Genomic DNA, 14621 nt, shown 5'->3' with positions numbered 1-14621 from the left:
TCGATTCTTCTTATTCTTCGAGTCGTGGGCCTTCAGTAAACCCCGGGTACTATCTTCGGCAGGTCCATTGAGGATGCCTATGTCACTACCAGCCTGACCGACCACCTCCAACGAAGAAGAAGGCCGCCTCCTCCATCGAACCCGAGGTTGCTGCCCCGGGCGTCCTCGAACCGCGGGAGAAACCCAAGGTCACCACCCCGCACCGGCGAGAAGCGGAGGGGATGGCGCAAACCGTCCCACCACCAGCCACCACCGGTGTGCCACCGACGGGAGGCAGGGGAGGCCGCAACACTCTGGCCACCGCCGCCCCTTCTTCCTCCGACCGCCGCCGCCACGCCATCACACGGGATGGAGGAGGTCTACCGCCGCCGCCGTCGAGGGGATGACCCAGCCGCCGTCCCATCCGCGTCAAGAGGGAAAGCCCCCGCCGCCGCCACGCCCTGAGGTCTTTGCCCCGGCGGCGCTGCCGGCGGCGGCGGGAGGAGTGTTGGGGTTGGGGGCGGCTAGGGTTGGGAGGGGTGGGGTTGGGGGCGGCTATCAGCAATGTATCAGCAATACAAAATGTCATGCCGATCCTTTTTATACATATACAGCTTGCAACCGCCTCTGCTAAAAAAAAGTTCTACTTGCAACTGTCACAAATGTATCATTATCATAAAAATGGAGAACTGCGGGGACAAAGTACATTATGTTAATGTACTGTACAAACGAGATTAGGAAACCAATTCAGATCCCAAGTGCATATGTTTCCTCCATCCAATTATTTTATTTCTAAGTAAAGAAAAATTAAATAAAATATTTTGTATAGGCATCTCAACAACCAACAATCGATGTACGTTTGTATCTTGACAATCCACAATCTATGTACACATATACATCTCAACAACCAACAATCTATGTACGCTTGTAGTTTCGTAAAGATCTAATATTTTTTATAATGGACGTAAAAGATACAAAAGATAAACATGTCCTACAAAAAGCTTTATATTTGCACCTAATTTTGTTTTACATAACCTAAACAACAAGCTCATTCTTTATGAAAACTTTATGCGTACGAGCATGTGAAGATGTACAACTGAGATTTTTATTTAAATATTTTTGCATTTCAAAATATATCAAAGATGCATTTTAAAATTAAGTAAAGGAAAACATATACACTCAGAAGCCAAAACATCTCTCCTAGCGCGATTCTAATGTAAAATTGGTTAGGCAGGAATATGCTTGCATGAACATTAGTAGCAAGTAACATAATTTATTTTCAACAGTCATTTCTGATAGAAATTCAGATACATGCGTGGTCCACAACAAAATGCGACCAAAGCAGTGTAACCAGAGCTGAACTTGGAAGAAAAACAGCGTATCCTTCAACTCTTCTACCACCGTTTATTTATGGAATCCTAACTCGTACAGTCATCTACTTCCCATCGCGTGGCGGTGGCGACGGCGCCCCCTCGTCCTGGCGCCTCTGGACGTCGCGGCCGACGGCGGGGTCACCGTGCCCGACGGCCACCTTGGCGACCTCGGTGGCCGGCGTGCCGGGCCTCGCCTTCTGGTACAGCACCATGTAGCCTATGACGCCGACGATGCCGAACCCCATCAGCGCCATGGTGCCAGGCCCGTACGGCAGGCGGCCGCCGCGCTGGTGCAGGACCTCCCCAGGGCTGCCGCCGCGGCCGGGCGGGCGCTTGGACGCCTCCACCCCCGCCGCCCTCACCTCCTCCGGGCTCATCTTGTGCGTGTCGGCGTTGCTCCGCCACTCCTCCGTGCCGCTCTTCGCCATGGTGCGCGCGCTTCGTACGGAGCTTCTCTCGGTTACCCTCCTTCGTGAGCTACCTTGTCACCGGCGTGCGAGACTTGGTGTTGTTGGTGGTGGTGCGCGGTGGAGAATCCAGTGTTGTGGAACGATTGTTGTAAGCGGAGCGAGCTTGTGAGGTGTGTGGCGAGGCGGTGTAAAGAACGCAACACGTAGAGGGGGTACGTGTTGGAAGAAGGCTGTAGAGGAGACGAACGAGGCGGCGCCGGCGGCCGCCGCGTGGTCTGCGGAGTGCGGAGAGCGTGCACATGTGAGTTTTACATTCGGCGGTACAGCGCATAGGCCACCTAGCGGTCTCGGAACGCCCAAAACATGTTCTCGAACTAGCCAGAAGTAATTTTAGCAAAACGAGCCCATGGTGTACCAAGATTATTATTTGTGCAAACCACCTCAGCGGGACTTCTCATTTCAGGACTCTTTGGAAAGGATTTTTATAATTTTTAGGAGGATTCCAATCTATAGAGTATTTTCTTTTTCTAAAGAAGTCCTTTGGATCAAAGGAATGTCACCGGCCTCCAAAATTCCTGTGGGTTGCAATCCTACAGCCTAATCCCATAGAAATTTTAATTTTTATATATACACATTCACGTTCAATCGAGGTACTCTTTCTATGGTTTCCTTATGTTTCAACGGAAAGTGTATTTGGTTTCCGAGCTCCACTCCTCTCGCCATTTAAAATAAATTAAAAAATATTTATATAAGTTACTAAAAATCTAAAAATAATTTTGAAATTGTCAATGATATATCTCACAATCATGTAAAATCTTAACCTGAAATTCGTTTTATTTTATGCTAGACAAAAATAACAAAATCTGATATATTTAGGAGATTTGAAAAATAGCTACTCAGATCTACATTTTTATCATTTTTGTGTAAATCAGAATATAAAGTATTTGAAGTTGATATTTTACACGTTTGTGGAATACAACATTCACTATATACGAATTTATTTTTAGAATTATTTGAAACACAAAAATATGATTTTTTTTAATTAAACAACAGTATCATTGGTGTTTATGTGCACCAAATCTCTATCCGTCGAAAAGTGTTTTTGGCTCCCAAGCTCCGGTGCTCTCGTTATTTTTTAAAAATTAAAAGAAATATTTATAAGTTATCAAAAACTTGAAAATAATTCAGGAGATTGTGATACATCTCACAATCATGTAAAATTTTAACCAAAAATTATATTTACTTTGTGATAAAATAATAACAAAATATGATATGTTTTTGCAGATTTGAAAATAACTGGTTAGATCTGCAGTTTTGCTATTTTTGTGTAGCTTAAAATATAAATTATTTGAAATTGATTTTACACGTTTATGGAATACATTATTGGCTATATGCAGATTTTTTCTCAGAATTATTTAAAACTCAAAAATATATTTTTATTTATTTAGCAAACGAGAGTACTGGTGCCCATGTGTACCAAATTCATATCCGTCCAAATGACTATTCGTGCTGTTTTTCTATCTTTTGGCATCCTCTGCTGCAATTCTGTTAAGGAAATCGCCGCACGCCTAGTTGTGTCTCGTACAATAGTTATGTTGCGTGTCTTCGTATCTATAGGGAGCGAGCGTAATATTTTCTCATCGCTACATGCAGTGCATGGTCAACCGCTCTATCTCCACTTTTACCTTAGGGTATCCCTTGCAATAAATGAGAACTACTTATACTTAGTAGTAGGAAATTATGTGGCTAAAGAAAGATAAATAAAAATTGTATAATGGGGAAAATTTTCTTCTCTTATCTCATAAGAGATCATCTCTTAGCTAAGGGAAGACAACCTTCTCTTTTTTTCTTCTCTCTCATTTAATTTCGCAAAAATCCAACATGACAAACGGAAGAAAAAGCTGATGTCATCCCATTATACATGCCCTTATCCGCCCATCTTGTTTCTCCCACTTTCTCCACCCATGACATGACTAGCTTCTCTCTCGTCTCAAGTTCCCTCCCTCTCATGGCAAGATGCAGCACCATGCTGGCATGTTGAGGTCGTCGGTCGTGGTCTGCTAGGGAGCGCCGCTGCAAGAACAACATCACTCGATGAGGTCAAGGCCGCTGGTGCTGGTCGAGCACGTGGACGATTTCTGAGATCGCGGCCGCCGGTGCTTGTTCCGGCCACCGCTGATTTGCGAGGCACCAACTGTCGGCGCCTCGCAAAGGGATTCAACTCGAATCATTCGAGCAGCCAATTGGCTCATCAGGCTGGTCATGGATGCTAGTCTGCGAGCGTGAGGTCGTGGCTGGTGGCGCTCGTTGGGCCGGTCACGGTCGTCGAGGATAGGCAAGGCGCAGCCTGAAGGACACCTGACCGCCGCCGCACCTCATAAGTCCACAATCGATTTGTTGCTTGCAAGCTTCCTCTTTCCACTACATCTCCATCTCCATGGTTGAGATGGTGGCTTGTATGCAATTGGGATCGCTAACTCTAGCAGCCAATACAAGTTAATCTGGTAGTTAGGTAAGACTAACCTGGCAATAGTTAGTACTAGAAGCTAGGTAAACTTTAACCTGCCAATCAGCCGGTGCTAATTTGGCAGCTAGGTAAATTTAACCTGCCAATCAGTCGGTGCAAATCTGGTAGATTGGTAAAATTAATCTATGAGTAATAATTCTGGCAGCTAGGTAAAACTAACCTTTTTTAAACATAAGACCTAAGCCTAGCTTTAAATTAATAAAGTCACGAACGGCACAAAATGACAGGATGCTGGTAGAACAGCTTACAAGACACCAACACACACAAGCACACACCGAAAACACGACACATAGCTTGTTCGTAGGAGTCCTCAGCCACCAAGGCAAATCCCTACACTTGAAGCGGCAGCAATTGACACTCGGAAGGGGTTCATCGTCAAGGAGAAACCGTCTTGCGTGTAAATCCAATGGCCAAAGACCGTGGTCCGTCTCTGAAGCAGAAGGAAGCCCCTGCTCCCTCGCCCTGGATCGAAGGGCGCCATATCGTCGGCCGGAGTCGCTCACCCTAGAGTTCGAAACAAAGACAGGGACACTGAGAACAAAGAGCAGACGCCAGGTTTGGCCACCAAGAACAGCCGAGAACACCACGAGACCAACTCCGCCGACGGACATGAGAACTCGCCCGGCCTGACGCAAGCTGAAGGTGCCACGAAGGAACAGCCGCTGAAAGGAAAGGCGCCCTTGCCGGAGAACCGAAGAAGAACGCTGCATATGAAACACGCCACTACCTCCAAGATGGACCAACATCACACTGCCCCCTTTACCCAAAACGGCGCCTTCAAGAGGGGCACCACGCCAGAGGCGTAGATGTCGCCCATTCCGAGGGGAATTGGGTTTTCACCCGGGCACAAGGATTGGTAGGAGGAAGGGGAACCACCTCGACGGCGACTCCAGCAAGGGAGTGATGCCCGCAGGCGTCACCACTGTCATGGCCTCTGGCCAGGGATTTCTCCCGGAGGCCCCAGCCCCACAACCCACCGTGACGCACCCAGCCGAGCTTCGGCGACCGGCGCATCCACAGATCTGGCAGCAAAAGTATGGCCTTCAGATCCGGCGAGCGCGGCGCCGAAGAGATCAGCACGCCAGACCAGCACCTGCCACCGAGCCGCTGCCCCCGCAGCCAAGCATGGCGGCCAGCAACCACGCGAGCGCACCACCCTGTCGAAGAGTCGACGCCGCCCACCAGCCCAGGGCCACCGCCCTGGTTTTCGGAGACCCCACCGAGGAAGAAACCCGCATAGACCTCTCTTACCTCAGGCCGCTAGCCGTCGAAGCAAGAGCAGTCCGCAGCGCCGCCGCCTCGGTCAAGACGATCCCGGCGCGGAGATCCTCCACCTACACACCGCGCGGGGGGCGAGAGCTCAGATCCCCGCCGCCCCCTTCACCGGCGACGTGAGACAAGCTCAGCGGCGTCTCTGGGGGTGACGAGGAGGAGGGGATAGGTGAGGGGAGCGGCGGTGGCATGGGGCTAGGGTTTCACCTCCTCGGTCGCCAGGAGGGAGTGACGCGAGGAGGGCGAAGCGTTCCGGGGTAAAACTAACCTAGCAATTAGTCAGCACCAATCTGGTAGCAATTTAAAACTAACATGGAAATTCAAATGTAATTAATCTGGCAAACTTATCTATGTGAGATGATAAGTGTATCTTATAGTCTTGTAATGGCTTAAAGTATTAGTTTGGCTCCTTGACTTGTCGATCTAGCAGAGGTTATTGGATTTAGTTTTGAAATTGAATAAGATGCTCCGGGCTGCTGGAACCTGCGGACTTTTTCAGCTTTGTCGGGCCATGCGGGGACAGCTAGCAACATTTTACATGGCTTTATGTGGGGTCACTGAAAGATCATATCTCATTTTATATGTAGTTTTGGTGTTGATGACAATGATAATATATGAACATTTCGGTTTATAAGATTTGTAGGTTATTACATTCTCTAGATGCTTAAAGCGTGAAGAGTATGCAAGATATCAGAAAGAAAAGAAGAAAGAAAGAAATGAGAAGAAGAAGAGAAAAAGAAAAGAAGAAAAGAAGAGAGAAGCCGGAGGCTTGGGCGGTACCGGCCGGCCCGGCCACGGCCGGAGGCTCCGGCCATGGTACCGCCCAAGGTACCGGTGGCGGCGGGGCGGCTCAGTATACTAGCCAGGGGGGTTGGAGCCCCGGCCGGAGGCTCCAGCCCCCCCTCCCGGACCGAGCCCCTCTGGCCACGTGGCCTCCTCCTGATGGTCGCGCGCGTCGCCTAGGAGCGGTAGTACCGGCCCAAACTGGCCGGTACTACCGGCCACCCCTCTCCAACGGCTGCAACGGCTGTTTCAGCAGCCACTACTTAAAGTCTTCTTCTCCATTGTGCTAGGGTTGCTCATTCCCCCTCCTAAAAGGACATACACCATTGTTGAGCCACCAAGAACATCAAATCCATCGGATCTCCTCCCGCAACCACCCAAATCCCTTGTGCTTTGGAGAATCGAAGGAGAAGACCCCGATCTACATCTTCACCGAAGCAATTTGCATTTCCCCTCATTTTGTTGAGGGCCCCCTTGCTAGTGTTTCTCTTTGGATACCTAGTTGATTTGTGTTGATGTATTGTTGTTGATTGTTGTGTTGTAACAGATTTGGGAGCCTCCAATTCGGTTGTGGATGTGTGCCCCAAGAACCTTGTAAAGGCCCGGTTTCCGCCTCGAGGAAATCCCTTAGTGGAAGTGGGCTAGGCCTTCGTGGCGTTGCTCACCGGAGATTTGAGTGAAGCCTTCGTGGCTGTTGGTTTGGCTTTCGTAGCAACCACACTCCTCCAAACGTAGACGTACCTTCTTGCAAAGGAAGGGAACTACGGGAATCATCTCCGTGTCATCGCGTGCTCCACTCGGTTACCGCTATCCTATTCTATATCTTATATTGCCTAGCTAAATCTTGCTTAGTTGGTAGCCTTGTCATATAGGTAAATTCACTTAGTTGCATATCTAGAGAATTTACCTTTGGTGTCAAGCCTATATTGAAAAAGAACTAAAAATTGGTTAGCACCTATTCACCCCCCCTCTAGGTGCGGCATACGATCCTTTCAATTGGTATCAGAGCCTCGGCTCTTATTTCGGGCTTAACCGCCTAAGAGTATGCCGAACGAGGATCCCACGGAAGACTTCAATTCGTTGAAGTCCTCCATGGAAGCCCAAATGGAAAGCATGAAAAAGATGATTGCCGAGCTTTTGGCTCCGGCCCTTCCCAAGGCTCCTAGTGTAGAGGTAAAAGACACGGGTGCGTTAGATGAGGGAGATGCTTCGGACTTTCCCTCATCTACCAAACCCGTGGAAGGTGATAACTTAAACACTATCAAATCTCCCATTGCATCTTGATACGTCTCCGACGTATCGATAATTTCTTATGTTCCATGCCACATTTTTGATGATATCTACATGTTATATGCACATTTTATGTCATATTCGTGCATTTTCTGGAACTAACCTATTAACAAGATGCCGAAGTGCCAGTTGTTGTTTTCTGCTGTTTTTGGTTTCAGAAATCCTAGTAACGAAATATTCTCGGAATTGGACGAAATCAACGCCCAGGTTCCTATTTTGCCCGGAAGCATCCAGAACACACGAGAACCGCCATAGAGGGGGCACAGGCCCACCAGACCATAGGCCGGCGCGGCCTGGGGGTGGCCCGCGCCCCCCTATGGTGTCGTCGCCCCGTTGACCTTCTGACGCCGCCTCTTCGCCTATATAAAGCCCCTCGACCTAAAACCTCGATACAAAAAAGCCACGGTACGAGAAACCTTCCAGAGCCGCCGCCATCGCGAAGCCAAGATCTGGGGGACAGGAGTCTCTGTTCCGGCACGCCGCCGGGACGGGGAAGTGCCCCCGAAGGCTCCTCCATCGACACCACCGCCATCTCCATCAACGCTGCTGTCTCCCATGAGGAGGGAGTAGTTCTCCATCGAGGCTCGGGGCTGTACCGGTAGCTATGTGGTTCATCTCTCTCCTATGTACTTCAATACAATAATCTCATGAGCTGCCTTACATGATTGAGATTCATATGATGATGCTTGTAATCTAGATGTCATTATGCTAGTCAAGTGGGTTTTACTTATGTGATCTCCGGAGACTCCTTGTCCCACGTGTGTAAAGGTGACGAGTGTGTGCACCGTGTGGGTCTCTTAGGCTATATTTCACAGAATACTTATTCACCGTTATGAATGGCGTAGTGAAGTGCTTATTTATATCTCTTTATGATTGCAATGTGTTTTGTATCACAATTTATCTATGTGCTACTCTAGTGATGTTATTAAAGTAGTTTTATTCCTCCCGCACGGTGTAATGGTGACGAGTGTGTGCATCCGTGTTAGTACTTGGTGTAGGCTATGATTGTGATCTCTTGTAGATTATGAAGTTAACTATTGCTATGATGGTATTGATGTGATCTATTCCTCCTACATGGTGTGAAGGTGACGAGTGTGCATGCTATGTTAGTACTTGGTTTAGTCGTGTTGATCTTTCATGCACTCTAAGGTTATTTAAATATGAACATTGAATTGTGGAGCTTGTTAACTCCGGCATTGAGGGTTCGTGTAATCCTACGCAATGTGTTCATCATCCAACAATAGAGTGTAGAGTATGCATTTATCTATTCTGTTATGTGATCAAAGTTGAGAGTGTCCACTAGTGAAAGTCTAATCCCTAGGCCTTGTTCCTAAATATCTGCTATCGCTGCTTGTTTACTCGTTTTATTGCGTTACTACTGTCGCGTTACTACCGCTGCGTTACTACTCGCTCATACTTATTCATACCACCTGTATTTCACTATCTCTTCGCCGAACTAGTGCACCTATTAGGTGTGTTGGGGACACAAGAGACTTCTTGCTTTGTGGTTGCAGGGTTGCATGAGAGGGATATCTTTGACCTCTTCCTCCCTGAGTTCGATAAACCTTGGGTGATCCACTTAAGGGAAACTTGCTGCTGTTCTACAAACCTCTGCTCTTGGAGGCCCAACACTGTCTACAAGAATAGAAGCACCCGTAGACATCACATCTCCTAGGGGAACTAGTGGAGGTGAAAGCTACAATCGAGTAGCTCCACCTTTCCTATCTCCCGATATACCGGTTCCCCATCCCCATTTGAACATTCGGGGCGACCCACCTAAGTTTTCTATTGATAATTTCGATACTTGGCAATTTGAGTTCCGCTCTCATGCTTGTAGTGCCTCCAATGAACTATGGAGAATCATCTTGGAGGGCTTCAAACCATACAACCCCGACAAGTTGACTAGAAGAGAAGCGATTGATAGTCAACCCAACAACACCGCCTTGCACATGATTCAAACTAGTGTGGGGACAAAGGAACTGCATCGTGTCCGGAACTACACCACCGCCAAGGAAGCTTGGGATGGTTTGGCCGCTAGTTGCATTGGAAGTGAGAGCACAAGGAGGAACAAGTATAATGCTCTTAAGAATAAAGCCGAAGGGTTCATGAGGCTACCAGATGAAGATCATGAAGTCATGTATGGAAGACTTCTCACCGTTGCCGATGCCTTCCGGCTTATTGGTGCCACCCACATCAATGACACTTGGATCAAGGAGAAGTACATTGAATGCATGATGCCATTTGTACCCATTGATGTCAAGACTCTTGTGGGAAGGGAATGCTATTCCTCTCTCACCTCTCAACAAGTCGTGCACGAGATGCAAGCTCTCAAGGTGCTTGAGGAAACCTCTCATGATTCTCGCAATCGTGCTCTTGGGATGACAAAAGGTTCCAACCTTGCCTTGGCGGTTGATGCGTGTAGCTGACACGTCCATTGGGAACCCCAAGAGGAAGGTGTGATGCGTACAGCGGCAAGTTTCCCTCAGTAAGAAACCAAGGTTTAATCGAACCAGTAGGAGTCAAGAAGCACGTTGAAGGTTGATGGCGGCGGGATGTAGTGCGGCGCAACACCAGAGATTCCGGCGCCAACGTGGAACCTGCACAACACAACCAAAGTACTTTGCCCCAACGAAACAGGGAGGTTGTCAATCTCACCGGCTTGCTGTAACAAAGGATTAACCGTATTGTGTGGAAGATGATTGTTTGCAAGAAAACAAGTAAAGAACAAGTATTGCAGCAGATTTGTATTTCAAGTATAAAAGAATGGACCGGGGTCCACAGTTCACTAGAGGTGTCTCTCCCATAAGATAAAAGCATGTTGGGTGAACGAATTACGATCGGGCAATTGACAAATAGAGAGGGCATAACAATGCACATACATGTCATGATAAATATAGTGAGATTTAATTGGGCATTACGACAAAGTACATAGACCGCCATCCAAGCATGCATCTATGCCTAAAAAGTCCACCTTCAAGTTATCATCCGAACCCCTTCCAGTATTAAGTTGCAAAACAACAGACAATTGCATTAAGTATGGTGCGTAATGTAATCAATAACTACATCCTTAGACATAGCATCAATGTTTTATCCCTAGTGGCAATAGCACATCCACAACCTTAGAACTTTCTGTCACTGTCCTAGATTTAATGGAGGCATGAACCCACTATCGAGCATAAATACTCCCTCTTGGAGTTAAGAGCAAAAACTTGGCCAGAGCCTCTACTAATAACGGAGAGCATGCAAGATCATAAACAACACATAGGTAATAACTTGATAATTAACATAACATAGTATTCTCTATCCATCGGATCCCGACAAACACAACATATAGTATTACGGATAGATGATCTTGATCATGTTAGGCAGCTCACAAGATCCAACAATGAAGCACAATGAGGAGAAGAAAACCATCTAGCTACTGCTATGGACCCATAGTCCAGGGGTGAACTACTCACTCATCACTCCGGAGGCGACCATGGCGGTGAAGAGTCCTCCGGGAGATGAATCCCCTCTCCGGCAGGGTGCCGGAGGAGATCTCCGGAATCCCCCGAGATGGGATTGGCGGCGGCGGCGTCTCGCAAGGTTTTCCGTATCGTGGCTCTCGGCACCGGGGGTTTCGCGACGGAGGCTTTAAGTAGGCGGAAGGGCAGGTAAAGAGGCGGCACGAGGGGCCCACACCACAGGCCGGCGCGGCCGGGGCCTCGGGCCGCGCCGCCCTGGTGTGTCGCCACCTCGTGGCCCCACTTCGACTCTCCTTCGGTCTTCTGGAAGCTTCGTGGCAAAATAGGACCCTGGGCGTTGATTTCGTCCAATTCCGAGAATATTTCGTTACTAGGATTTCTGAAACCAAAAACAGCAGAAAACAGCATCTGGCTCTTCGGCATCTTGTTAATAGGTTAGTTCCAGAAAATGCACGAATATGACATAAAGTGTGCATAAAATATGTAGATATCATCAATAATGTGGCATGGAACATAAGAAATTATCGATACGTCGGAGACGTATCAGCATCCCCAAGCTTAGTTTCTGCTCGTCCCGAGCGAGTAAAACGATAACAAAGATAATTTCTGAAGTGACATGCCATCATAACCTTGATCATACTATTTGTAAACATATGTAATGAATGCAGCGATCAAAACAATGGTAATGACATGAGTAAACAAGTGAATCATAAAGCAAAGACTTTTCATGAATAGCACTTCAAGACTAGCATCAATAAGTCTTGCATAAGAGTTAACTCATAAAGCAATAAATCAAAGTAAAGGTATTGAAGCAACACAAAGGAAGATTAAGTTTCAGTGGTTGCTTTCAACTTATAACATGTGTATCTCATGGATAATTGTCAACATAGAGTAATATAACAAGTGCAATATGCAAGTATGTAGGAATCAATGCACAGTTCACACAAGTGTTTGCTTCTTGAGGTGGGGAGAAATAGGTGAACTGACTCAACATAAAAGTAAAAAGAAAGGTCCTTCAAAGAGGAAAGCATCGATTGCTATATTTGTGCTAGAGCTTTTATTTTGAAAACATGAAACAATTTTGTCAACGGTAGTAATAAAGCATATGAGTTATGTAAATTATATCTTACAAGTTGCAAGTCTCATGCATAGTATACTAATAGTGCCCGCACCTTGTCCTAATTAGTTTGGACTACCGGATCATCGCAATACACATGTTTTAACCAAGTGTCACAATGGGGTACCTCCATGCCGCCTGTACAAAGGTCTAAGGAGAAAGCTCGCATTTTGGATTTCTCGCTTTTGATTATTCTCAACTTAGACATCCATACCCGGACAACATGGACAACAGATAATGGACTCCTCTTAAATGCATAAGCATGTGGCAACAATTATTATTCTCATATGAGATTGAGGATATATGTCCAAAACTGAAACTTCCACCATGAATCATGGCTTTAGTTAGTGGCCCAATGTTCTTCTCTAACAATATGCATGCTCCAACCATTAAAGTGGTAGATCTCTCTTACTTCGTGACAAGACGGACATGCATAGCAACTCACATGATATTCAACAAAGAATAGTTGATGGCGTCCCCGTAAACATGGTTATCGCACAACAAGCAACTTAATAAGAGATAAAGTGCATAAGTACATATTCAATACCACAATTGTTTTTAAGCTATTTGTCCCATGAGCTATATATTGCAAAGGCGAATGATGGAATTTTAAAGGTAGCACTCAAGAAATTTACTTTGGAATGGCGGAGAAATACCATGTAGTAGGTAGGTATGGTGGACACAAATGGCATAGTGGTTGGCTCAAGGATTTTGGATGCATGAGAAGTATTCCCTCTCGATACAAGGTTTAGGCTAGCAAGGTTATTTGAAACAAACACAAGGATGAACGGTGCAGCAAAACTCACATAAAAGACATATTGTAAACATTATAAGACTCTACACCGTCTTCCTTGTTGTTCAAAACTCAATACTAGATGTTATCTAGACTCTAGAGAAACCAAATATGCAAACCAAATTAGCAAGCTCTAAGTGTTTCTTCATTAATGGGTGCAAAGTATATGATGCAAGAGCTTAAACATGAGCACAACAATTGCCAAGTATCAAATTATCCAAGACATTTTAGAATTACTACATGTAGCATTTTCTAATTCCAACCATATAACAATTTAACGAAGAAGAAACTTCGCCATGAATACTATGAGTAAAGCCTAAGGACATACTTGTCCATATGCAACAGCGGAGCGTGTCTCTCTCCCATACAGTGAATGCTAGGATCCATTTTATTCAAACAAAACAAAAAACAAAAACAAACCGACGCTCCAAGCAAAGCACATAAGATGTGACGGAATAAAAATATAGTTTCAGGGGAGGAACCTGATAATGTTGTCGATGAAGAAGGGGATGCCTTGGGCATCCCCAAGCTTAGACACTTGAGTCTTCTTAGAATATGCAGGGGTGAACCACCGGGGCATCCCCAAGCTTAGAGCTTTCACTCTCCTTGATCATATTGTATCATAATCCTCTCTTGATCCTTGAAAACTTCCTCCACACCAAACTCGAAACAACTCATTAGAGGGTTAGTGGACAATAAAAATTAACATGTTCAGAGGTGACACAATCATTCTTAACACTTCTGGACATTGCATAAAGCTACTGGACATTAATGGATCAAAGAAATTCATCCAACATAGCAAAAGAGGCAATGCGAAATAAAAGGCAGAATCTGTCAAAACAGAACAGTCCGTAAAGATGGATTTTATTGAGGCACCAGACTTGCTCAAATGAAAATTCCCAAATTGAATGAAAGTTGCGTACATATCTGAGGATCACTCACGTAAATTGGCTTAATTTTCTGAGTTACCTACAGAGAATTAGACCCAGATTCGTTACAGCAAAGAAATCTGTTTCTGCGTAGTAATCCAAATCTAGTATTTACTTTACTATCAAAGACTTTACTTGGCACAACAAAAAATAAAACTAAGATAAGAAGAGGTTGCTACAGTAGTAAACAACTTCCAAGACTCAAATATAAAACAAAAATACTGTAGTAAAAACATGGGTTGTCTCCCATAAGCGCTTTTCTTTAACGCCTTTCAGCTAGGCGCAGTAAAGTGTATATCAAGTATTATCGAGAGATGAAGCATCAACATCATAATTTGTTCTAATAATAGAATCATAAGGTAACTTCATTCTCTTTCTAGGGAAGTGTTCCATACCTTTCTTGAGAGGAAATTGATATTTAATATTACCTTCCTTCATATCAATAGTAGCACCAACAGTTCGAAGAAAAGGTCTTCCCAATATAATGGGGCAAGATGCATTGCATTCAATATCCAAGACAACAAAATCAACGGGGAGAAGGTTATTGTTAAACATAATATGAACATTATCAAATTTCCCCAAAGGTTTCTTTTTAGCATTATCAGCGAGATTAACATCCAAATAACAATTTTTCAATGGTGGCAAGTCAAGCATATCATAGACTTTCTTAGGCATAACAGAAAT

General features: G+C 45.6%; 1 protein-coding gene across 1 annotated transcript; it reads right to left on the bottom strand.

The window, feature by feature from the left end:
• Positions 1-1414: 1414 nt before the first annotated feature.
• On the bottom strand, positions 1415-1780 carry LOC124652289. The gene has a single exon (XM_047191305.1). It carries the CDS (start codon positions 1778-1780, stop codon positions 1415-1417), a length of 366 nt encoding a protein of 121 aa, XP_047047261.1.
• Between the last annotated feature and the right edge of the window lie 12841 nt (positions 1781-14621).

This window comes from Lolium rigidum, chromosome 5, assembly GCF_022539505.1.
Source record: "Lolium rigidum isolate FL_2022 chromosome 5, APGP_CSIRO_Lrig_0.1, whole genome shotgun sequence".
Lineage (NCBI taxonomy): Eukaryota > Viridiplantae > Streptophyta > Magnoliopsida > Poales > Poaceae > Lolium > Lolium rigidum.
This window is presented reverse-complemented; position numbering and strand designations above follow the sequence as displayed.